The sequence below is a fragment of the Haemaphysalis longicornis genome, unplaced genomic scaffold, assembly GCF_048455015.1.
Source record: "Haemaphysalis longicornis isolate Haplotype H1 unplaced genomic scaffold, Haemaphysalis longicornis Haplotype H1 scaffold_8, whole genome shotgun sequence".
NCBI lineage: Eukaryota > Metazoa > Arthropoda > Arachnida > Ixodida > Ixodidae > Haemaphysalis > Haemaphysalis longicornis.
The window spans coordinates 117,672,099-117,696,705 of NW_027526445.1; the positions used below are offsets into that span (position 1 = coordinate 117,672,099).

The window sequence follows — 24,607 nt, forward strand, 5'->3', positions numbered from 1 at the left end:
TCAGAAAAGTGGCCGCCGCAGCCGGGAATCGAACCCGAAAGCGCACATGGCAAAGTCTCCAACAAGAGAACATGCAAGGTGTTTTGTTTATACGCAACTTAGCACCTCATGCTATGCATCACAGTGAGTGACTGAGCCAAATCAAACAGCAGCGACAACAATAAGCAAGCCTACAGGTGACCCGCAAAAAACAATTCACAATTTATGCGAGGGAAATCTCAGATAAGCTTGAAAGACAAGTCCTGCCTGCTCAGAGACAGAAACAAAACGGTACGAGCTGGTGAGCACAAACAACTGCAACAATTATGCGGCGGAAACCCAAGTGACAAGGACTAAATAAGGGGAGAACGTTTAGGTTAGTATCAGTAGCTTACCACTGTCACTGAAAAGAAAGTGTGCAACCATTGCACCCTTGCAGTATTCACCTACCCAGCAGGAGTAAGTCATATTATAAAATAGCCTGAGGAGAGCTCAGATCAGCATGAAAAGAGGGGCCAAATACGGCTTAATTTTAAGAGGACAACTGGAGTTTGGCAGGGTCATCTATGATGTTAAGGACACGGTCAAAAGACAGCACAACTACTACAGCATGGAAAGAAAGCCAAGGGAAAAAAAACAAGTGAATGGAGCAGTAAAATGAGGACAAATTATGAACCTGGCTGGCCCAGGACAGACAAAGGCGGATAACCCGGAGAGGCATTCATTTCACAGTGGGCATGCAGGATCTGATGATGATGATGACGAAGATCAATGATTTGTACAAGTTTGTGCTTGACATTATCAAAGAAGTGTTGTGGTACTAAGCGAGCCTAATAGGAGCACATGTTTCATACATTTCCAACAGTACTGCATTTGTCGCCTCTTCTGGGTTCTGTAATTCAGATTTTGATTAAACTTTTTGCATCAGACGTGAATAGCTCACTTTATTCAGTGAAAGTGCAATCGAACCAAGGACTACAAGTCCAGTTAGTACATGTAGGGCAACAAAAAGCTCAAACGCTTGTCCTTTTTTCTGCATCAATACAGTGAAACCTCACTAATGTTTTCTTTTTTTTTATTGTGGAAGTTTCCTTGCAGCGACTTGTTAAGTAATGAAAGCTTAACCCTTTGAGGGTCACAGCCGTACATATACAGCATCGGCAAACACTTTCAAAATGGTCAATGATGTACATGTACGGCATCGCTTGTATCTTTAAAAAGCGCGCCTTTTTCGCCAACTGCTTTTGCTTGGCATGTGCTGCCACACTTTGGAAATACGTCAAATTTTTTTCTTGCACCAGTGGCTCTTCTTTTTATTTTATTATGATTTACATCAGCGGTGCACCGGCTGTCGCTTGCGCATCCGCTAACAAGGGGCGCACAGGGTATCGCCCACTGGGTGCCCGGGCGCCTGTTGCTTCTTGCGCCTGCCACAGACCAAGGTCGCCTGCGAAACTGATAAGGCTCTTTTCTCCTTTTTTTTGTATTTTATGAGCGGTGCGCCATCTATCGCTCTCGAATCAGGCCGCGCGCGTCCGCGCGCGCACAGCGGCTGGTTTCGCTATCGTCCTCCGGGCGCTTCCTGCTTTTTGCGCCCGCGAAAGTGATGTCTATCTGATTTTGATTCACTCAAAAGGTGCCGGCTTGTTACTCTCTCGTTTTTATTTAGAATTTTTCTTGTGTTACTCATGAATAAACCACATGTATGTAACAACACAATGATTTTTTTGTCACTTTATGGTCACCTTAAAGAAATTACGATAATTTTTTCTCGAAATAGATTCATCCGAAGAATTTAAATCAGCAATAAAAAAAATCGACCCTGGGGGGTCACATTTGGCAAAAAAATTCGGCCCTCAAAGGGTTAAGTAATGAAAGCTCTGCCTGGCTGTGAGCTCCGCAGTTATATATGTATCAAAATAGGTAAAATACTTCTTAAATTGCACACTTTTTTGCTGGTTTGCCGATAAACTGTGCTGCCAAAGTAGTACACTGGCGACCAAGACCAGACCAAGGAACCAACCACGCTGCACCAATGCATGCAAGTCGACATAAAGTTGGATGCGTGCTAGTATCCTGATGCTCTGTTTGCACCAGAGTGAAAAGGTGGTTAGAACAAGAACATTTGCAGCGGGGCTGAAATTTAGAGCACAGGGACCATGATGTCAGTTTCTATGTGACGTTCATTCATAATTACGTGCTGTTTTTGCTGGTTTTGTTAGAAGTATGAGTCCATACCCACACCAGTCCTCCCAGTCATGGTTGCTAATGTTATTTCAAAACATTACAGGAGCAGTGATTGACTGCACAGGGGTCAACAATAACGTGATCGCTGCATTCTCAAAAAATACTTTAAACAACACGTTTTGCACAACCAATTGTGATAACTGCCCCCTTTATACACTTTCTGCAATCCCACAGCAGCCAGCTCATGCACACGCACAAAAAAAGAAAGAAAGCAAACATGCTTTGCTGCAGCCTTACATATACAATGGCGATAAGCAACGTCACACCACTACAACACAGTAAGTGTAGCTGCCCTCAAGAACACTGTGAAAATGTCATTTAACAGTTCAGCAAACAAATGCGACTTGCACACACACAATGAAACATCAGAAACAGAGGACCAACAAAAGATGAGGCAAACAAGAACAGAGAGGACACAAGCAATTCAGCTGACGACAATACAGAGTAAATTTCTCGGACACAAGGGAAGCTCTCTTCACGATACAAGTAGGTAAGTTCTTTCAGCAAGTAGGTAAACTCATGTTTCAAAGGCACCTCCTGAACTCGTTGCTTTTAGGGAGCAGCCCTTTGGCGGCCGTCTCTGGGTTGAGCCGCATTGTCGGCATAACCGAATGAACGATGGCAGGACCGGCGAGTGAAAGAAAAAGCGAACCATGAAAGAAAGCAAAGGAAAAGAGTGTCGCGAAATTGGGAGGGGAGGGCAGTTCGTGGTGGCGGCGCAAGCCAGCGCTCTCCAAAGTGTGCGGTGGGGGTGGGGACGGGGCAGTATGCCGTGCCCGCATGAGGTGCTCGATGTACGGCGCGACGCTGGCGAAAATGTGCGGGGGGCGTGCGCGTCACTATGGTGTGCGTTCGCTTAAGGGGGGACACTGCTCTTAAAAAAACTGTTTAAATTTTTAAGTAAACTCTGTGAAAATTGTCAGCCTTGCTGCTTTTCCCCCATTGATTTCAAATATGGCATTATTTTTTTTAGTTGGCCAATTAGTTCTCGAGATAATCAGAGGTAATTAACCAGTTTTGGAGGAACAATAGACAAAGCAGTGTTGGTCATAAAACTAATCTTTACATTTTCCAACACTATGAACCCTGGTGAGTGCAATAAGAGAATAAGTTTTTTGATGCATCGCTTGGAACTAATTTTACAGCTCATCAAACCTTGGTGGCACCAGTGGCAAGGAACCATTTTGAGTGCCCACTTCAAACACTGAAGTTCAATGAGCTGAAAAATTGGTTCCCAGCGAAGCATAAAAAAACCACTTCGATTACTGCATTCACCAGGGTTCATAGTATTGGAAAATACAAAGATTACCATTTTATGACCAACACTGTTTTTTCTATTGTTCCACCAAAAATGGCAAATTATCTCCAATTATCTTGGTGACTAACAAACCAACTGAAATAATAATGGAATATTTGAAATCAGTGGGGGAAAAGGAGCAAGACTGACAAGTTTCACAGAGTTTACTTAAAAATTAAAAGAAATAGTTTTAAGAGCCATGTCCCCTCTTAAGACGCAGTTCGCGGCCTCTTGTTGAGTAGCTTCGCGCCGCCGATGCCGAGGCTCATAATCCCTCATGCTGCTCATGCTGCCTCAGTGCAGAGCTGCCGTGCCCAAATAGCGCATTAGGGAGTGTTGTAATCACCAGCCAATTTCAGTAATTAGCATTTTCAAACTGCTCCTGAAGGCCTTGATACAAGTGTTGTTAGAAGTAACTGGAGTACGGGAGCTGTGGCCGAACTGCATAGGAGCGCCGTGATACTACACCGGCGGTAAACAAAAGGAGCAGAACATGCATGCCATGCGCGCCTGCTGACAGTGATAGCTCATCTACACTTCTCAACCCATTTTTTGTTCATAACTACAGCACGACTTGAAGGTGGAAGCATTGTTTGTAGTAAAAAAGCTCTATGTGGGAGGGTACAATGGGCATTCCACATTGCAGTTGTACCAAAACCTGCGCATAGGTATATGGCCACACCCAGCCTTACACAGGAATCCTCTTTTTATTGCACAGTGTCATGCAGGCCCAACTGCGGCAAAAACTTTGCCTGTTCGTCATCGTCAGTATATTGCAAAGCCCCCCTGAAAACAGTTCCATTCTGCTTGATATACCCTCTGGATATAACACATGACGAGTGGCTAGAGCCAAGCGCATTAACACCTGTTGAAGAGTTTTACTTGTGTGCTCATTTCCTACAAACCCCAATTACGCTGCATGTATGTATCTTCCTAAGGGTTGGGGGGGCCTTTATTTTAGAATGCGATGCACATGTGGCTATGAGGGAAAAATCGTGTGTACACATGCATGTCCAGTCCCAATGTCATCCCCATAGCCACCATGAAGACTGCCTTCTTTTATAACCGAGACAGCCCACTCCTGGTTAACAGGAGGGTGAGGGATATTGAGTGGGAAGTGAAATGACGCTTCTAATCGCCAGTGGCAGCCATCTTGGCGCTCACTAATGTGAGAAAGCAATGAGGGGTGAAAGGGCGAACCCACTCCTACTCCCCAGCAAAGGTACTTGCTTCATCCTACCTAATACTACAGTCAAAACATAGGAACGCTATATCTCGTCATCACAACTAACAATGCCACACACACAGATGGAGACCTAACATTTTTCATTCTTTCACGAGTGCCATAAGAGTTTCACATTTGAAGTCCCGACGTTAATGCACAGTGACTTACCCTGTTCCTCACAAAGGAAACAAACGTCACCCCTTTTTTTCTTTGATCTTTGTGACCACAATATTTGAGACTGCCCACAACTGAACCATCTAGCGGAGCCTGTGGCACCTCTGTCAGCGACAATTGTACTCTCGTACAGTGCCCATCACTATTCAAAAAACAAAGCCTGTATCTACCTTTGGATAGCTACAGAACCTGTTGCCAGAAACCCTGCAACATCACGATGTAGCAGAGACATCTAGCTGCCTTTTTTCCTCACAAACAGAAGAAGGACCGATACTTTCTTTTTCCTTCCACCTCCACGATCACAATACCACCATAACTAGTTTGAAACAGCATACGCGCACAACTTGGCAATTTATCGACGCCCTTGGCTCCCCTGTGAGCAATAACTGTACTCTTGTATATTACCCGCCCCCTGTACGGGAAATACAGCCTATTTCTCGTCAAGGTGCCACAGCTTTCCCACCCCTGTCGAGCATATGAACGTGTTGCTGCAGCCCGTGTGACACTGCGACATGGTGGAGACAGTGCATTGTCTCTTGCTTGGGCTACAAGCTCAGTTCCATTTCCACACCGTACTCAAGCCTACACTTAAGAAACTCTGCAGAAACATTAAACATTTTAGAAGTGTCTGAAAACCCGCCCGATACCTTAGTTGTCTGCCCTGAGATTGGCCTTGTTTGTCTCCAGACACTGATAGCACACTGACCTGTCACACTACCATGCACGAAGCTGCAACTTTGCTTCTCACATAAATGCAAATTTTGCAACAATTGATTGCTGCCGATATCACACTGGCTTTGTACATCAATATTCTCAATGTGTTTTTGGTGGCAACTTTGTGTCAGTAGATTGAAATAGGTCACTCGGCCAAGCCAAAATCTGCATGCACAGTACGGCAACAGCTACGAGGGAAGTTTATAAGAGCTGTAGCTCACTCATTGTACACCGATCCAAAAACCTTACTTCACTTCTCCTTCCCAGCCCCCGCAAAGCCCCCGTGTGCTCTGTCGTGCCTCTCCTCTATGCTGTCACGGACTGCACTCCACAACGCAACAAAAGGCAAACACTGAGTACAGCACGAGAGCTGGAATCAGCATCCCTGAGGTTCCACTGCTCAGGCTAACATTAAACTCGGTGCTTGGGAAAGTTTGATACAAACACTCCCACACTTCTATGAAGAGTTCCACCTCTAGTGCGTATAGACAGGCAGGCCGTCAGTGATTTAGGAAGTGTGGAGGGCTAAGAACGGAGAGAATTCTCACAGTTCGGTGGTGTGTTCCTGTGTTGGTCAGTGTCCCTTTAGCGTGTGTAATGTGTGAACAAAGCATGGCTTGCATGTAGCAGTGAAATGCGTCTTGAGGCACGAGCTGGACTGATACAAAATGGAGTGGTACATATAGACAACATTGGAGCTACGCATTGCTCTGCTACAAGTTATGCAATAGCTGATACTATTTGCACTTCAGTTCCGACTTATGTTCAGGTGTACGCCAAACATGTCTGCTTATACAGCTACAACAGAAATGAAGGCTGGGGCACAATTTGTGGCCGTCATTCACGTTGACTTCCTTTCCACGAGAACTTGCCTTCCTACAGCATAATGGGTATCATATATGCAAAGCAATAAGACTGGGTAGTGAGTGCTCGATGGAAGTGCCTAAAAGAACAACGCTTCCAAATTCAAAATTATGAGGTTTAACGTGCTGAAGCTGAACCTGAGCACTGTAGTGGAGGGCTCCTATGGATTAATTCTGACCCCCTTGAGATCTGTAACGTAAGTCGAAATCTTGACACACAGGCATTTTCACCTCTCGCCTCCATCTCAAAAGCAGCCACCGCGGCTGGGACCGAACCCGCATCCTTTGGCTCAGCAGCACAACGCCTTAGCCACTGAGAGCCACCACGATAAAACAATGCTTCCAGTGCCACGTGCACTTGCTTGTCATACAGCTGCCAACTCTCTCCCACATATCAGAAACGCTATTGGGGAGCAAAGAAGATGCTACCTGCTTGTGATGAGGCACAGGACCGAGCGGTGGGTGCGTCAGAAGGCGTCGACAAGAAAGTTTCGGAGATCATTTAGCAGGGCGGGGACAATCACCCTCGGGGGGTATGCGCCGTCGAAGTGTCGCCTCACAGTGAACCAGGAAAATAGTGGAGGCAATAATGTGACGTCAGAAAAGGAACAAGAAGAGGAGATCACGGCTGGGGACGAAGCACAGTAGAATCGGTGGAGCCCCGCTCTGAGGTCTGCCTGAAAAATGCGGTAGCCGTGGTCTGCCGAGGCCGTCGTTAAGGACGCCCGGAGACCCAGCCAGGCTGCAGGGACAGCCGTGCCTGCAAGCTGGCCGTCGACGACCGTGCATTAAACCACCAGCATCGACTGGACGACGTGTCGGTTCCCGTGTCAACCACCAAGAGATCACCGACAACCGGGATAATAGCAGCATCGACTGCACTGAGAGTGCCAATGCACGTGAGACATTTGATTCCTTACTGGTTCCTGTTGGAAGTGAACTTGAACGTGTTAGTTTTTTACCCTAGTAGAACTCTGTGTGTTTAGGATTGACTTAAGTGTCGCAGTCTGGTAGTAACTGTACCTTCATATCATCAGCTCATTTCACCCAGATAAATGTTCGTCTCTGTCTCGTACGCCCTTCTCAAGTGCCTGTCTCGTGTGTGCGACTAAAGTCTCAAGTTCTAGCCACCAATACCATCACACTGCAGAAGCTGACAAACTTTTTGCGGCATGACACAACAACGTCGCAGCACCAACGCCAATCTTGCCAGAAGGAACATTGAACACGGTCTTCAAACGTACCGCTCACCAGGAGGAAAAGGCGTTGGACAACTGCCTTGTACGTCACGCCCTGACCTGAAACACACCGTCATGCGATCAGGGGATGATAATAAAAAAAAAGGTAAGTGGGGGGAAAAAGGGAGAGGTCAGAGAAACAAGCTGCTCTGCCGTTCTGTGCCAAATTCATGACCAACTTGTGAACAGCAGTTTCAAGTATACTATTCGCTTCAGGCACTACAATACTAATCACTCTTGCAGCTGCAACAATGTAAACCCCTATCAACAAACCCGAAACAACAACAACAAAAAACAAAAACAAAAAAACTAGCACGTAACATAAAGCAAACGCAGCACACCGCTATTGTCCCCTTTGCCACAGCTTTATCTTTGTCTCTGCAGTGCTGCACATGTGCTGTGCATTGTGTGACTGGCTGTTACGCAAGTTACATGGGCGGTTTTACCTAAATTGTAGGTCCTTAAATATGGCAGCCGTGCCATTGAACATCATGTCAGCGTTGACCCAATGCATGTTTACAACTGAAGAAAAGACAGGCTTTAGGCTTCGAAGGCAGATCATTGTGCGTTTTACAGCATGCACTGAATAGAATGAATTTTTGGTTCACATGCTCTGCTTTTGACTGAATAGGTACGGTTTCGATCAGTTTTCTTGTTGCCTACAGTGTGATATGCCATTTTGACTCTAACTAACAAAATATGTTGAATCTTTTTTCCCACATAAGGAAGCCTTAGTACAGACATCAACGTTTCCGAAAAAACAAATGGGCCATTGCGCGAACAAATACTGCACAGCCGGTATGTACACTGGTACTATGCATAAAAGGCCTGGGCTTCCTGTGGAGGAATGCTATGCCCGAAATGCCCGAGAAAGTATAACAATGCACCGTGGCATAGAAAACAACGTGCAATAAAGGGTTGCGCAGAAACCTGCATAAAAACTATGCATACATGACGCAGGCTGCGGTGGCCATTCGAAAGTAAACTATGTAAACAGGGAAAAACGACGGAACCCAAGTTCGAGGACGCGTACACAAGGAGAGAGTGGGAAAACACATCCTCAAGGCTGGGTTCTGTCATTTTTCCACGTAAGTACCAATAGGCCCAGCTCCAAACTCTTCTACTCTATGTACACAGGAATGCGCCAAACATGAGCACTGTCCATAAAGAAACCAAGGGCCCATCCAATTGAGCAGCCAAGAAGAGAATTGTGTGGGGGGCGTACGACAGAAAAAAAGGGTTCAACAGTCTACGTCATCGTAGGAGTGGAAGCTCTTACGGAGGAGCTTGGCAAAGGGAAAACAGGTAGGGTGGTAACAGCGCGGTCCACTGGCATTCCCCTGTGAAAAACAGAGTACCAGCTAAACTCACAAGTTCAAGTAACTGAACAACACAGAGGGGGGCCTCTGCCTGGTCAAGCAAAACGAATTCAGAAACGACTGGTGCAGTGACACAAGACAAGGCAAGGTGTGGGGTCTCCGCTGGCCTGCAAAAGGCTGTTCGTTTGGCGTTGGGGAGTACAGGCTTGAACCAATGGCACAGTAAAGCAACACGACGAACTGCAGCACCTAACGACGTTGCATGGGTAAGAGCAGAGCCCGAGAAACATGACAGCTGCAATGCGCAGTACCTTCCACTGCAGATGACGGCAGTGTGTCGATGGTGCAGACCCACACAAAGCAAGCAGCATGGACTGCCAAGCATCGTGTGAACCAAGGACGACGAATCATGTCAAAGCTGTGAGGAACATGTGCCAGATGCAGCTGAACGGTGGCGTAACGGCCTCAAAGCTGAAATAACAAAGGCCTTGGGACACACGAGGTAAAGGACGAGATTGTGCATCCACCCGTGTCATCTGGTGCAATCAAGTGTTGTCGCCACTGCTAATTGTTAGAAAGGCTGGCAAGCTCATCGAGCTTGGTGTCACTGGCATCAGGAGTAGTCCACAAGTGTCGCTTGAGGCATGAGGCGTTTCACGTTTGTTAGTGGTGCTGAGGTTAAGAGCCGTGCTTGAGACCCAATGGCCGGATCACTGCAGGCAGGTGTGGTGCTGGAAGCAGGTGACATAGGAGTAGCTGCACTGCACTGTGAGCCAGTTGTGGCGACAGCCTACTGCAGCTGCAACAGGCTAAGGTTGCTGGTCATGTAGCAAGTTGAAGAGGCTCAGACAGAGGTTTGCGGGCAAGCTGAGTCCAGCTCCTGCAGGGTACCACAAAACTTGTGCGTGGCAGGCCTAGGGATAGCAGGTCCACAAACTCAAGAGACGTGGTGAGAGAGGGAAAGTGTTGCACTATTGGAGGTGGTGTAGCAAGACGGCTGATGAGAGCCTCAGCAAAAGAATAAAAACGCTGCAGGCTGACGTACCGGGCTAGAATGGCGGAATCCGTGCATAAAAAGGCTTCAGCACACATGGCGGCAGCCAAGTGCATTGGTGAAAATAGTAGGGAGTTCACGACGGCAAGGTGAAAGGCAATGACGACGGAGCCTTCGGTGTATGATGGCAGCTGTGAGTGCCGTTGGCCACACTGGACAGGAACTCACTGAACGAGGCCACTACACAAGGTGGGACCAAAACGTGCAGCGCAACTTCAAAGAGCAAGGCAGTGAGCTGTTCACACCACCGTAGAGCAGTGCAGGCACCATGGCGCTCCGCAGCACAAGACGAGTGTCAACTAGCAGGGGTCCACATGGCCGGACTGGGTCGCAGAATAGCTGCAGGAGATGGGCTGCCACAATACAGACGATGACGAATTCTCTGGCAGAGATTGGTCTAGGCAGCCCCAGTATGTGCTGGGGCCTGACACAGCAGAAGGCACCAGTCTTGATGCGTGTTTCTATCAAGCCTGTGGCGGTATGACGGGGCAGCATGGAAACGGAAGTGCTTGCTAAGGCAAAAACCGACATGGCAGCCAGGTGATTACTGGACTCCACGTGCCATGCTCAGTCAATCGCAGCAACAGCCGTAAAAATACGCGATTATTGTTCTTTTTTTTAGCACGCACGTGTGCCTGCTTAACAGCAGCAGCTTTCTAGGACTCACAACACCCAATGTAAGCTCAAACGATATCGTGTGTGAACACAGTAAGGCAACACAACAGACTTTTCAAAAGAATGTTCAATAAAAGATGCAGCACTCCAAGTCAGCTAGGTGCTTTCAAGTGTTGCGGACTTGGGCTCAACTGAAATGCAACATACGACCATTCGAACAACAAGAACAGCCCTTAGCCAACTGATGCTTTCAACATACAACTAACTTACACAAGTCCAGTTCTCTTGGATGTCTGCGCAAACTATTGGCAGTTCACGAGCCTTTGCAAGCTTGGGCTCACATCCCAAATATGTACGCTCGTCCCTCTGATTTTGTCATTTTGGAGTGTTCAGAATTGTTTCACGGCTGTACCGTTTGTCTGTTGTTGTTTTTTTCCCCTTAAATTCAAAATGCGAGAGCAGTCCTGCATATCCCCCCACTGCTCAAGACTGTTCTGGACAGGCGAATAACACACACTGTTTCAGGCTTCAGTGATGCACCAGACAACGCTCGAAGCAAGCGTAGATGGCACGTAGGGCGCGTATTTTTCTCTCCGAGCAAATCACCCAACTATGTTTAGAGAGAAACCCGGCAGCATTAGCTACAATATGCTGCTCCCTGCAGAAAAACCCTATCCTAAACAAACTCCACCAATATGGAGTGACTTCAAAGTAACCCCAGCATGGGCAAAGGCCTGAGCAAACTCCACCAATACAAGGTGAACACCAACGCCGGGGTAGGCAAGCGGGGATCACCTCGGGTGTGGTCCACGGCAGGTGAGGCGTTCTGCACAAGACGCCCGGGCACAGCGGGTCGGTGGGTGTGGGAGGCAGCGGCCCTGACTAGAGTGGGAGTTGGACTGGGCCGCGCGCGTCTGGTTCATTGAGGGGACCCCAGCAACGCCTGCTCGTGGTCGCCTCCAAAGCTCCAAGCTTCCATGGGCCCCTGCCCTGCACGTTGTCACGTAGCAAAGAGCGATCCTTTCAGTAATTAGTGGAGCAAGCTTGCGTGCTGAAATCAAGAAGCTGTCAACAAAGCAAAGGCGATCATCGGAAAATGGAAAGGTACATTGATTGAGTGATTGTGGGGTTTAATGCACCGACACTACAGAGGCGATGAGGCACGCCGTAGTGGAGGGCTTCGGATTAATTTTGACCGCCTGGGAATCTTTAATGTGCGCCGAAATCTCAAACACACGGGCATTTTTGCTTTTCGCCTCCTTCAGAAAAGTGGCCGCCAAATGAAAAGGTACAGCGTTTGCTCTGCATGCATTTATCTGCAAACGTTGCCCTTTCCAGAACCCTTGATCGGATTGAGAGGTCAGATTGCTATCAAGCAGGATGGCTGGGTGCAGACTGATGCCCGAAGGAACAAATGGTCGCCCCACTTTCAGCATGGGAAAACATAACCTTTTGTGGCCTAGCACTGGCAAAAAAACATGAACAAAATAATCCATAAAACGTGTTTTAGATCAATATTGCTGAAAATATTTGCAGCTATTCCTTTGGCACAGTTCAGAAATACATAAGCTGGAAATCGATGCAAGTTTTTTCCGCAAGAATTTGTGGCTGCATTTGACACATCTGACACGTTTGAGAGGTCCTTAAAGGAGCCATGAAGAGAAAATACAACTTCGTGTAATTTGAAAGAACTAGGATTCAGTATCTCACTCAGCTCCATTACAGCCCCAAAAGATGTTTTTTTAACGAAAAAAAAACGCAAGTATTTAAAAACTTTCAAATTTTGCACCACAGCGACGTGTTATGAGCAAGAATGACGTCATACGGGCCAACAATAAAACATAATTTTCAAAGCGTTAACTGGACGTTAGCATTTAAGTGATGCGGTCAAATGGAACTAGAGGCCCCATTACAGACGTCCAGTCATGTGTCGTCGCGACAGGTCAGTTAGGGGGTCGCCAATCGCACAAACAAGGTTCCGTGACGACATAGAAAAGTTGCGGGAAATTGGCTAGGGGGTCGCGACTGCTTCACACGTTTTCTTTAATATCTCCGTCATTTGTTCGAAGATTGCGATGATATTGGTATCATTGTTATCGGGACTAAGCAGTCTTTCTAATAAACCCAACTTGTATTTTGTCTGAATGGCTCCTTTAAACTACTTCAAATGGCCTCTTTCATATGTTAGTACAGCTGCTTTTCGTCCCAAATTTTTGCCATCTCATCTCTCCCAAGCTTTCTGCCGTACTGGGTTTATCGTATCTGTGCCTTCCAGACAGAACAAGGCTTATACTCCACTCGTGTCGTTTCAAGGATTGAATAACACAAGCTAGCTTGCTTCACCTCGAACTAAAAGCAGAAACTTTAACGAAACAACACAACAGACCATGCACAACATGCACAACATGCATGTTGTGCATGTACATGCACAACAGACCATGCACAACCATGCACAACAGACCATGCACAACAACCATGCACAACAGACCTCGAACTAAAAGCAGAAACTTTAACGAAACAACACAACAGACCATGCACAACATTTTTACAGCTCCAACTAGGGTGAAACTATTTACAGCAACCGAAGCTGCCACTCAAGAATGCTGATCTGGTTCCTCTTGAAATCTCAGCTAGCTGAAAACAGAGTAAGCACACCAGCTCGCTTGCATGGGCCTTTCAAACGACACACTAGTTATATTCTAATAGCTCTGAGCATACAGGGAATGATTGTACTTTTCTGCAGTCCAGGTTTACATCTGAAGCTGTGGAATGATTTGCATTTTTCCTAACAATGATTAGCATTTCCCTGCATCCAAATTCTGCTTTCATAAAGTATAACGTAAAGCACTTTGACACACTTCACAACCAAACACAATCGACGACAAAAAAAAAACTGAGACACTATAAAAAGGAAAGGAAGTAAACAAATATTGCGCACAAAGCGAATGTGGCCATCACCTTTTCCATATTATGTTCAGTACAAGGTAATTTGTTTCCACAATCATTAAGCACAGCAATTTGCTACTTGCAGAAGCTCACTCCTTGAGGTTAGGCTATGATATACTTTAAAGAGGCATTCCTTGCTACTGCTATGGTGTAGCCTTCAAATTATTTGCAGAGCACAACAAAAACCTTTCGAGGGACCCTGGTAAAATTCAAACGGCCTATATTCACTTAGGTTTAGAAAATTTTTGTAAACGATGATGCACTGCTCTTTTTGCAATGTGCAGTCAGGTCTGTTTTTTAATGTGGTAACTGATACTTTTTGCTATCATTATTAAACTGAAGTTTCAAGCACCTTTGTTTAAACTTGCTTCGAATGCTCCAGTTGAAAGTTTTAGACGTTTTATGCTTGAATGTACTTGACCAAATGCATCTGTCACAACTTTATTCAGGCAATTTTGTACCCTGTTTCCGATAAATGATTATACCTGCTTTTCTTTAACAAGAAAAGAAAAGAAATGTATACGGGACATATCTTTCTGTGACTTGGTTATCCAGTTGAACAAAGCCATCCTAAACTAAAAACCACCTTCACACACACAGGCCATGGGCAATAATGTTGACATCAATGAATGAAAAGTTCTGTACCAGGTCAGTTACTCGTCCGTGCCTGCAAACACCGCTGCCGTATTCAGACAGTTAATAGAACTTACAACTCGACTGCGAAAGTGGTTTTCCCTTGAGAAGCACTGCAAAAAACTTGTGTATACACAACCACCTTTCCTATCTTGTAACAACAACGAAACAACGCTGTTTTGATCCCAAGAGAATCTTCCCACACTTGCTTTGAGCCACAACACCGGCGGAAAAAAAAAAAAAAAAAAGGAACACGCCAAGGCACCCGCACTAAACACTAAAATTAAGTTGTATGGTCCAACTTGGCAGATTGTTGGAGGCCATATCTTCAACCAAAAATTCTTGCCATCGCAGGTCGCTGACAGCTCGCGGGAAGTTTTTCCAAGGCCACTGAAGACTATCAACAATAAGGTTGCCCCCTATGAGTCACCGCCACGGCGGGCATAACGTAGGACAGTAGTTTCACACGTACACATTCGCATCCACTTGCGCGATAACAGCTCCAATTCGCAAGACTACGCTCGACGACTCAACTAAACACGGGCACTGCGGTTTCGCTCGCGATCACAAAACGAGTGACCAGCTATGGAGGACAGTTTCGTCATCTTTTTTTTGGTGGCGGGAATGGTGAATACATCGGTTCAGTCACTTCTCTGCGCGCGTATTAGGCTTAATCAAGTGAGCAGAAGAGGCTAGAAAGCAGCTCAGTTTATCGAGGTAGGTGTGCACGAACGACTCGGAGCAAACGGGATTGTTGACGATTCGCTACTTCAGCAAACGAATGCACACCGCGCTCATGGGGCGCCAATCTCACGGAAGTGTTGTTGTTTTTGTCGCGCGTCGGAACAAGGAGTTGATCCCTGAAGCGAAGCGCACAGAAATCACGCGAAACTGAAGACTTACCGCTATACTCTTCAGTAGCTGAATGGGGTAACGCTAATATCCTGTTATCACTGATATCTGATATGTTGTATTATGCGTGCTTCGGACAGCTGATTTAGGACAATCACAAGGCAAGGTTTAGCGATCATGTGCCACCTGGTGTCCTTTGCTGTCGGTCAATTTCGCTCAATGTGTTTAAATGTCAACATTTTAAATAACAAATTAGTTTCTTCCCAAGTAGTTCTAAATTAGGCATATTTTTATTGAATATAGCTAGTATGTAAATTTTTTATTTAATGAGAAACAATGACTGCTTTTGGTACAAATTTGGCGCTTAAAGTGCTTAAAAACACTAAACAATCATTCAAATTTTACGTACCAAATAAACTGTTATTAATACTATTATTAGACAATCGCAGTTTTGAAACTGTTTAAGTTTCCAGATATGCATTTTTCTCATTTCAGCAAGAGCATTTTTGTCACTGTCGACTACAGCGCGCATAGTGGCACAAACAGGCGCACCTGCTTTAATGTCCCCGTAAGAGACTCACTATTTATTACATGCTTCTAAACCTGAAAAAAAGGACAAAAACATAAAAACCGAGAGGGCTGCTGGCGCCACCTATGCCGCCTCTCTTTTTCTCCTTGATTCTGCCATTCCTCGGTGGCCATTACTTTGCGCAGAACTCTTGTCGGTTGCGTATCTACTCGTGACTCGAGCGTCGTGTGTGTGCTGTGTGTAAGCCGGTTCGCCGCGAAATATTGGAATGATGGCCGATATTGCCAGCAGCTACGACGGGCACGCTGCGAAGCGCCAGCGAACCGACGAAGGACGGGTACGTAGCGAACGCGTTGTTCCTGAACGCGGAGAGAGCGCGCCGATGACAAAATCGCTTTCATGCTCGCCGGTTCGGAAACGCACACGAAGCGTGCTTTGATAGGCTTAATGCTGCCCGCCACACAATGTGCCTTGTTTGTACGTCGCTCGGTGGCGTTTTCTCGAAACACGACTACGTGAACGCCCGAGAGGATACGTGGACGAATCTGCCGGAAAACAAAGAGCGTTTCCTGCGGCGTGTCGTTAATATATCGCGCTGCATAGCTGGAAACAATAGCGATGGGTCGGACGCTTCGAACTTCGAGTTGCGTTCGACCGGGTTTGGCGAATTCGATTGTAGTATCGCGAAAACTTCCGGCAATTGATGTTTTTATTATTTTTCATCACTCGTATCGCAACTCTTTGTGTCTGCCGCAGTCCGTTCCGCGTTAGCTAAAATCGAATTACGTTCCAAATCGCGCGTTTTTTGGTACAGCTCGGGAAGGGGGGGAGGGGGGGGTTTATATTTTGATGTTGCCTGCACCGTGTTTGTTAATGTATTTCTTTTTACCTTGCAAACAGTGGTGTACTTCTAGTTTTATTGCATTTCTGGTCCGGTCAACGTCCCCGTTCGAAGGCCGCGCCGGCCTCTGGCGGGTTTTTCTCACGGCTTTGTGCGCGTTCTAGGCTCCGCTTGTGGGCTCGGTCTGGGCACGCTTGCCTGCGACGAGCTTTGGGGTTCGGCCAACGGATCCGTCTTTCTCGAGTCAGGTCTCGAGCCGCTGCTGCGTTACGGCCACAAACGAAGCTGAGACAGCTGAAAAGCGGCGATTTCGATAAGATCTTCGCTTCTACAGGCAGGACGGGACCATCGGGCTAGGCGGGGGTATTTTAACCCCGGAGCGGACCCCTCTAATCACCGCGAGGTTGTTTTTTTCCCCCGCCCTGCGCGTCTAATGCGCACAACACCTCGCCTGGGCACAACGCGGTTCGTTTGTGGCGCGAAAATACCCGCATTCACCCAACCCTTTTGTGCTGACCGATTCGACTACTCGCTCATGTTCCGGTTTTCCGGGTCGAAGATTCGCTGGCAGCGTGGGTGTGACAGTCGGCGGGGAACTTAGCTCCGTTGTAGCCTCTGCGCTGCTCTGCTGCCTCTGCTTTGTCCCCAAGTAGATTAGAACATATCATACCATGGCCGACAAGGTTATAGCGGTGGCATGGATCACGGCCTACACTAACTACTCTCAAAGGTACATACCAGGATTATTGTGTGCCCAATAAAATGCCGTAATATTTTTCGTCGATCTTACATGATAGTTTTTCTTTTGTTTTACTTTCTCTGCGATTGTGAATACTGCGTCTGCTTCGGAGGCGGGCATTGCTGCTGTCCAAAGTTATCGTCAAGGCGCCTGTACCGGCCTTTACACATCCGCGTGCAACACGCACGTTCTCGGCACCGGAGTGCGCCGGACGCAACACTGCCCACGCGTCCAGTTAGTAACACACGTAATGCGCGTGTGCACACTAAAGCCGGACGATTTGCAGCAACGACCTGTTGTCATACTCGGAGCATTTATTTCTTTTTGCTTCGAAGGCCGAAATTGGCCATCCTGTTTTGCGTGCAGCGCGATGATGCATGTCTTCTGGCCCATTCGCCGTTCCGTGACTGCAATTTCCGCGCGGTTAAAAACGCCGGCCTGTCGACATTTCGGCGCGCGTTGCGTGTATCTCCAGGTGGGCTATAAATTAATCCGTAGCGCTCTGCTATGGCGCCAGAAGTCATGACATAAATTCAATTTTGCGGAAGAAACTGGCAGTGAAGTGAAACGAAAAATGGCACCGCCCGTAAATTTATTCGCTCCACTTGGGCTCACGTGAGCGCTGCATCCTTGAGGAAGCTTCTTAGGTCGCGACAGAGGCTGCCAACTGTTTCCCTATCCAAGGGTAGTAGTCTCTTTTTTTGAGTCCCTTCTGCGTGAAACGTCGCTCGAGTTTATTTCCCTTTTTGTTTGTTACTTCAGTGGCGATTAATTTTTCTCGATCAGTGAATCAGTTGAATTCACTCAAAGTTGAACAAACAAACTCTGCACCCTTTATAAAATTTTGGTTTTCAAACAACCTGCTTTACGGTTATGATGAAAGACGCCGGTGGCGTAGCAGGTGACGTGATATTTGATAAACGTTCCAAGCTGACTGTTGTAGCAGAAAGAAATAGAGAAGTAGAGACTGGGACTAAATTTTTCCTCGCATTCGTGTATGGTCATCCGCAAGAATGCAGCCATCGACGTCGCTTTTTTCGCATTGTCATTGTCTAAAGAGGGGGGCTGAAAGGAACGATTCTCGTCTTTGAATTTGGCGCCAGGAGATGATGAGAGACTAACTTGCACCTTTGTGAGTAAGGCATGCTTCGTCTAAGCGAGCACTGCTCTGGCGCTGCCGCATCAGGCCAACACTTGTGCGCAAGTGAACATTGTCTAAGATCACAGCAGCTGTCAGCCGTTAACCAACGGGACGTGTAAAATGTGCCCCCTGGGGTGACTTTTCGATATTCTGTGCACAGGCCTGTGTTGTGCTTTTATCTCGCCCCTCTTGCACGCCACTTTCAGCGCTTTCTTTTTAATTTGCTATCGTGAAAACCTAACTGTGCATTTCTAATTCAAGTAACACCTGTAGTACTTGGTTGTGCCTACGTTTTGCCTCGATTATCCCATAGTGTTTCTTGCCACCAAATATTGTGACGTGTACGATGAGCCATGCTAGCAGCTTCAGTAGTTTGGATTCATCTTGCCTACATGCACTTTGTACAGGCATTCGTTCACCTGCCTTTTTTTTTTTTTTTTCGGGGCTAAAATCTTGCTCAGACAGCCCAAGAAATGCTGTCGTACTTCAAAATGAAAATAACGCGACCCCGGCAATGCACAACAGTGGTACGGAGACGGCTGCGTGATAGATGAGTGGCGGGAAAAAGCAGCTGGTCCCCGTAATAGTTGTACGGAAGCAGCGCGCTCTGGAGGCTATTCGCGTCGTCTCACCCGTTTGCTCCTGACACCCTTTCTGAGACAACCTTGTTCGCTTTGCTTGTTATTGATTTGCGACCAATCGGGTCGGGGGGTGGGGGCTGGGGATGGCTGGCTGTAGTACGCGACTGACGCCACACAGCTGGCATTTGCTGCGGCTGTGTTAGAAGACGCATACGGCCTGTTGTTCTGAGCCCTGTCAGACAGGGAGCAGCCTCGTCGTACAGCTGTTGTTGCATCTTGCCATGTCTTGTGGGTCCCTTGTTCTTTTGTAAATGGAAAGCCATTACTCGTGTAGCTCTTTTGTGCCGGTCATTGTTGCCGACTGTATTCAAGGGATGTGCTCCCCTTCAAGAGCGGTGTCTCTAGTAATAGGCAAACTCGGGTACGGAGCTCTTCTTGTTGCTGTAATGAAAAGTTGGAGGGCTTATTTTGTTGAGAAGCCTTAGCGGGCTGTGATTTTATAATGATTAAAAAAAGGGGCTCACACGTCTGATAGCTTAGCTGCTTGTGCTGTAAACTTTTTGGGGGGGGAGGGCTGGTGAGTGCTTTACAGCAATGCTTTGGTGATGCTTGTGTATAGAAAGTGCAGTCTCTACCCGAGATTCGCCAAAAAGCGAGTTATTCATGTGAGGAGGGGAAGACCGTTGTCAATAGTTTCATCAGTGTGGTGATATGGTGTGGCGGGTCCTCAGGGGATAAGCTGAAGGCAGTTGGTTTATCTAAAGGGACCCTCCACTGCAGTAGGGTGAAGAGATGTCAGGCTTGTAATCATATCTACACATAGGATATCATTAAAAGCTTGCTGAACCTCCTCGTGGACATCCTTCACTTTTAGGACAGCCAGTTATACTTAGGGTTTATATTTTAAAAAGGGGGGGGGGGGGGGTAAAAATAGGGCGCTATTTTAGGAACTGGTAATAGGGGAGAAATCTTTTTTGTGTGCGTGAAACCATTCCAAAATTGTATTTTCGCTCTAAATCTACACATGCACCAAGTAATACACTGAGTTTATTTTAGAGGGTATCATCACGAGCTTTTTAACTCTGAGGCGTAAAAATTGTGTTTATTTCAATCTGGTACTCCGGGGCACGGCAGTGTTTTCTGGAAAATGCTCTACTGAATTTTGCATTTGTTTGGAGATCAATCAGTAATGCTGTGAGAGTGAAGAGCCCTGATAACTTCTAAGAAATGACATTTTGTTCGCGGAAAGCTGGTCATTGATTTTTCGCTCACCCTTGTTTACATGCATTACGATCTCCTTCCGCGACACGTCTGTTTTCACTCAAGACCTGTCCGATCGCTGAGCATATCTCAGCTGGAAGAAAGTTCTCTCGACATCACAGCTTTCATTAGCCATGTCAATGCATTTGCCAGCCTTGAGGTAGCAAGCGGCAGTCATTCCAATACTCAGCGACTTCAGAAGCTGTGTTTGTGGGGCTTGCTTTCAGCAAGTACCGGTTGAGAACGGCAGGCCGTCTGCGCGCAACTGTGCAGATGGCTACTAAGTCCATTCGGGGAGAAATCTGGATTACCCTGAATCTCCTGAAACATGTGCGGGATGTTAGAACCGGGTAAATTGGGGTTTTACCAGAAAACTAACAACCCTAGTTATACTTGGTGGGCGTAACGTTACTGACCTAGTAACAAAAGAAATGGCTGGAGGGAAGAAGCCGGGCTTGAGTTTTACTTCACTGTCCCCCTTATCAGTGTGCAGCTTGGCTTGTAAACTTTGACATCGGCTTGGCTGTACATGTTGTGGCAGGCTTTAGTTTTATTGCTTACAGTGTGATTTAATTTAATTAGACGGTTCTTGCAATAAGCATCCATTGCCCCTTTCGTGCATGGGGTGCTGTACACCATTCCTCCGACATCAACCCGTGGGCATTGATGTTTTTATCTCTAGGGCGTCAGTGTTGGCAGTTTCCAGTCCCCCCTCCTTTTTTTTTAGATTTTGGCACTTGGCAGGTGGCGTAACTTCCCAGATATTTTTGTCAGCTGAAAGAGCTGCGGGTGCGTCTTTTCGGTCATCATTCTTGAGCAATGCGGGAAACTCTTAAGGGGGGTGGGGGGAGGAAGCAGGTAGTAATCCGTCGCACTGTTTCTACTTTGTGTTTTTAGTTGCATGTCCTGATGTTGCACAGCGGCTAATGCTGCAACACTATGGCTTCTGGGTTTCCAAGAAACAATGCTACGTCAGGCACCTGGGAATTCACCACACTATACTCGGTTACAACTCAAGAACGGCAGCACCTCATGTAGTGTATCACTCTGCCAAAGCGCCAGACCCGTGACGTCGGTGCACGCGCGTTTTGAAAGGGGTTTGCTATGAATGCGTGATATCGTCTGCCCTGTCTCACGCAGTTTGTCGTCACTGGAGTTGTTTATAAGCACATTAAGTCCCAAAAACCACGGGAACGGCTCGCGCCATGTTCCAAATATTCCCAGTAACGCCCTACTTGCGCCGCGCGGAGTGACATCCGGCTACGGTGATAAGGCACAGCGGCAACTTCCGGTGCCGTTCTTAGGTAGTCACCGAGTATAGAGGCCCCATTAAGTGCTAACCATGTGTAGAGAACGATGTGTTTATTCGGGAGTTACACTCTGTGTATAGCCTGTAAACCCGATATTTTAGAAATATTTTAGGATGCGGGTTTGACTCTGGCCGTGGCGGCCGCTTTTATGATGGAGGTGACAAGCAGAAACGCCTGTGTGTATGAGATTCCAGTGCACCTCAAAGATCACCCCCAGGTAGTCAAAATTAATCCGGAGCCCTTCACTACAGCATGCCTCATTGCGTGCGTTGTGTTGGCATGTTAAAACTCTCAAACAGTTGGTTGGTGTTAATTTTGTGGCACCCTCGAGAACATTAGGCCTAAGGCACTTTATGAAAACAAGTTTGTGCAAGTCACATTTTTTTTCCCCCTTGATTCAACAAACGTGACTTTATCACAAGGTTTTATATAGGGGACCAATGTTTGACATGACATTGACTTGGGATAAGGTCTGCGATGCTCAAGAACAGTTCCAAGTCCACTTGTACCTCCCCTGACTTTTTTGTGTGTGCTTTTTTATCAGGATTGGTATGCAAGGCGGAAATGCGGGCCGAATCTTCAGCCATTTGGAAGTAGGAGGGCAGGAAGATTTACATTTTCTCTTTAGGCTGAAGGCCGTGTTAATTGGGGTCATCACTTGTAAATAAAATGTGACTAGCAGTTAATAATACAACCTTATGTATAGGTGGCACATTTTGTTTTGCAAGTGTGTCATTGGTTTTCACAAATGAAGCCTCAGCTCTTTGGTAGTGCTATATCAGTGTTAAAAAGGAAAAGAAAGCCCCTTTGTGACTGCAAAGTACTGCTCAAACCATGAAAATAAGTTCAACCCTTTCAGCCCTGATCTGTTTACTTTAAGCAAAACGTTGTTTTCTGTGTGTTTTCCTAAATTTTAGGGCCCCATAGCCCCCAAGCAAAACATAGAGCGGGAAGTGCAAGTGATTGCAGATTTATTAAGGAAGCAATTGGGACATCTGGCAATTCAAAATTTTATGTCTAGCAGAGACATCACTTTTGCATGTTTTCATAATGTTTGAGCACATGAACTTACAAGAAATCAGCTTCGTAATGCATGTATTTATAAATTACAAGCTTGGGAATAAAACTTGGACTGCCTTTTTTTTTTTTTTTTTTTTTGCAGTCTGTGTCATAATTTTGTCTTCACAGGAGCTGCTTTTTCTTTGTAGTGTGGAGCTCCACTAAAATAAGTGATATCTATCCCAAACCCGCCGCGGTGGCTCAGTTCCTAAGGCGTTGCGCTGCTGAGCGCGAGGATGTGGGTTCGATTCCCGGCCGTGACAGCTGCTTTTCTGATGGAGGCGAAAAGCTAAAAACACCAGTGTGTTTGAGATTTCGGCGCACGCTAAAGATCCCCAGGTGGTCAAAATTAATGCGGAGCCCTCCACTACAGTGCACCTCATTGCCTGCGTTGCGGCAGCGCATTAAACCCTACAATCAATTGATATCTATCTATCCCAATAGGCATCAATGAAAAAAAAAATTCCCATAAAACTAGCAGTTTTGGTTTTGTTCTCTATGTGCCAGAAGAACTTTTATGTGATGGCGTCAATGGACCCCACCAGGGCCAAAAGGGTTAATGGGCAAGTTCCCCTGCTTTTCTCCTAGCAGCCGCAAGAATCATGATTCTGTGTGTTGGGTGGTTGCGGTCTGGTGTCCTGATGAGCGTCGTCTTTTCTGTTCTAGGACCGTGGTGGCTACGGCAACAACCAGCAGCAGAACTACAACTATAACAACTACCAACGTGGAGGAGGCGGCAGAGGGTGAGCCGCACCTTTAGCCACATGTGGATGGTCGAGGGTCCTTGGGGGGCTTTGGGTCCTTTCCCGGAGTCTGCTGTGGCTAGGCAGCTCGGCTAGGAGGGTTGGCGGGGATAGCGCACCATTGCAAATGTCGTTTGGGCCATTTTCTTAATGCCAGGCAAACGTTCAAGAAACAAGCTGAGCATTAGTGCAGCCAGCGAGACCTTCAATTGAAGGGCCCCTCGAGCACTCTCTCGAAAGAGTTCCAACTGCTTCCTCCAGCCAGCCCGAAAAAGGAAAGTGGCCCAGAGAAAATTGGGACACATCCATTCTATAAGAGGGCAAACAACGTATAATTTCTGCCCAGCTTTTGTGACACGTTAAGTTTCTAGAATGTTTGCTGGGTAAGTGAGATAGATGCGGTTTATAGTGAAGTGTGGATTAACGGAGACTGGGAACGTTCTGAAAAAGCTGGCGCTGGAGTTGTAAACTAATCTTAACGCATCCCACGGTGTGCCTTCTCGCGTGGGGGAGGCATTTCCTGGGGTGCTGAAACCATGCTTTGCGAACCCCGGTCTTCTGATTCACACGATGGTTTAGTGCACCTGATGCAGCTTTACCTCGTCTGTGTGCACTTCGACCTATGCGTATATTAGGGCACCAAATTTTGAATAACTGTCTGTCCGAACTCTTTTTCCTAGCTCTCTTAGCTTTTGTTTTAACGCTGCCGTTTCCCTCTCCAATTACCCCGTTCCATTTTCATCGGGTTGTCAGTTGCAAAGTGTTGGTAGTGAGCGGGGCCCCTATTCTCGACCTTGCCTGGGTGCTGCCATGCGTAGGTGGCGCCAAAGAGTCCTTTTTCTTTGCTGGCTTTCAGTCGTCCCGACGCCCCCGAAGACGAGTCAGAACAGGCCTTTGGGGAGATGGAGATGCCCAGGTAAAGTCGGGGATAGGCCCCCTGGAACGTTGTTGGGTGGGCGCTGAGCCTTGTTGTCCCTGCCATGTGGTCTGGGACATAGAGTTTCATACTAATAGTATTACTAGAGGGAAATCTGGCGCTGCATTCGCGGGCCGCCGCGGGCGGCGCCATTGCAGCTAGCGACGTTCCTCGCCTCCTTGGCTTGGTTAGCCACATGGCTTCTTTTTCATCTTGAAGCCAAAGGGGTAACATTGTTTTTTTTGCTCATCTTCCATGAAGCTTTTAAATAATCCCTGACAAATACATCTTTCGGGAGCTTTAATTTTATAATACCAGAACAAATTTGATTA

The 24,607-nt window shown here is 46.8% G+C and overlaps 2 protein-coding genes across 9 annotated transcripts in view; one reads left to right on the forward strand and one right to left on the reverse strand.

The window, feature by feature from the left end:
- LOC144149513 (zinc finger FYVE domain-containing protein 1-like) overlaps positions 1-15,345 on the reverse strand; it is a 56,870-nt gene extending 41,525 nt beyond the window's left edge. For 2 of the 4 annotated variants that reach the window (XM_077681118.1, XM_077681116.1), the window contains exons 1-3: positions 15,208-15,345; positions 11,521-11,715; positions 7,744-7,797 (exon numbers count right to left, since the gene is read on the reverse strand). In XM_077681118.1, coding sequence (XP_077537244.1) covers positions 7,744-7,797; positions 11,521-11,648 — 182 coding nt within the window. In that variant the 5' untranslated portion in view covers positions 11,649-11,715; positions 15,208-15,345. Of the gene's footprint in view, positions 1-7,743; positions 7,798-11,520; positions 11,791-15,207 lie in introns of all 4 variants that reach the window. The other 2 variants (XM_077681117.1, XM_077681119.1) reach the window with 2 other exon arrangements.
- Positions 15,346-15,830: 485 nt separating this feature from the next.
- The window catches only part of LOC144149342 (heterogeneous nuclear ribonucleoprotein L-like), a 125,827-nt gene continuing 117,050 nt past the window's right edge, over positions 15,831-24,607 (forward strand). For 2 of the 5 annotated variants that reach the window (XM_077680898.1, XM_077680901.1), the window contains exons 1-3: positions 15,831-16,022; positions 23,283-23,359; positions 24,216-24,275. In XM_077680898.1, coding sequence (XP_077537024.1) covers positions 15,954-16,022; positions 23,283-23,359; positions 24,216-24,275 — 206 coding nt within the window. In that variant the 5' untranslated portion in view covers positions 15,831-15,953. The remainder of the gene's footprint in view (positions 16,023-23,282; positions 23,360-24,215; positions 24,276-24,607) is intronic. The other 3 variants (XM_077680899.1, XM_077680900.1, XM_077680902.1) reach the window with 3 other exon arrangements.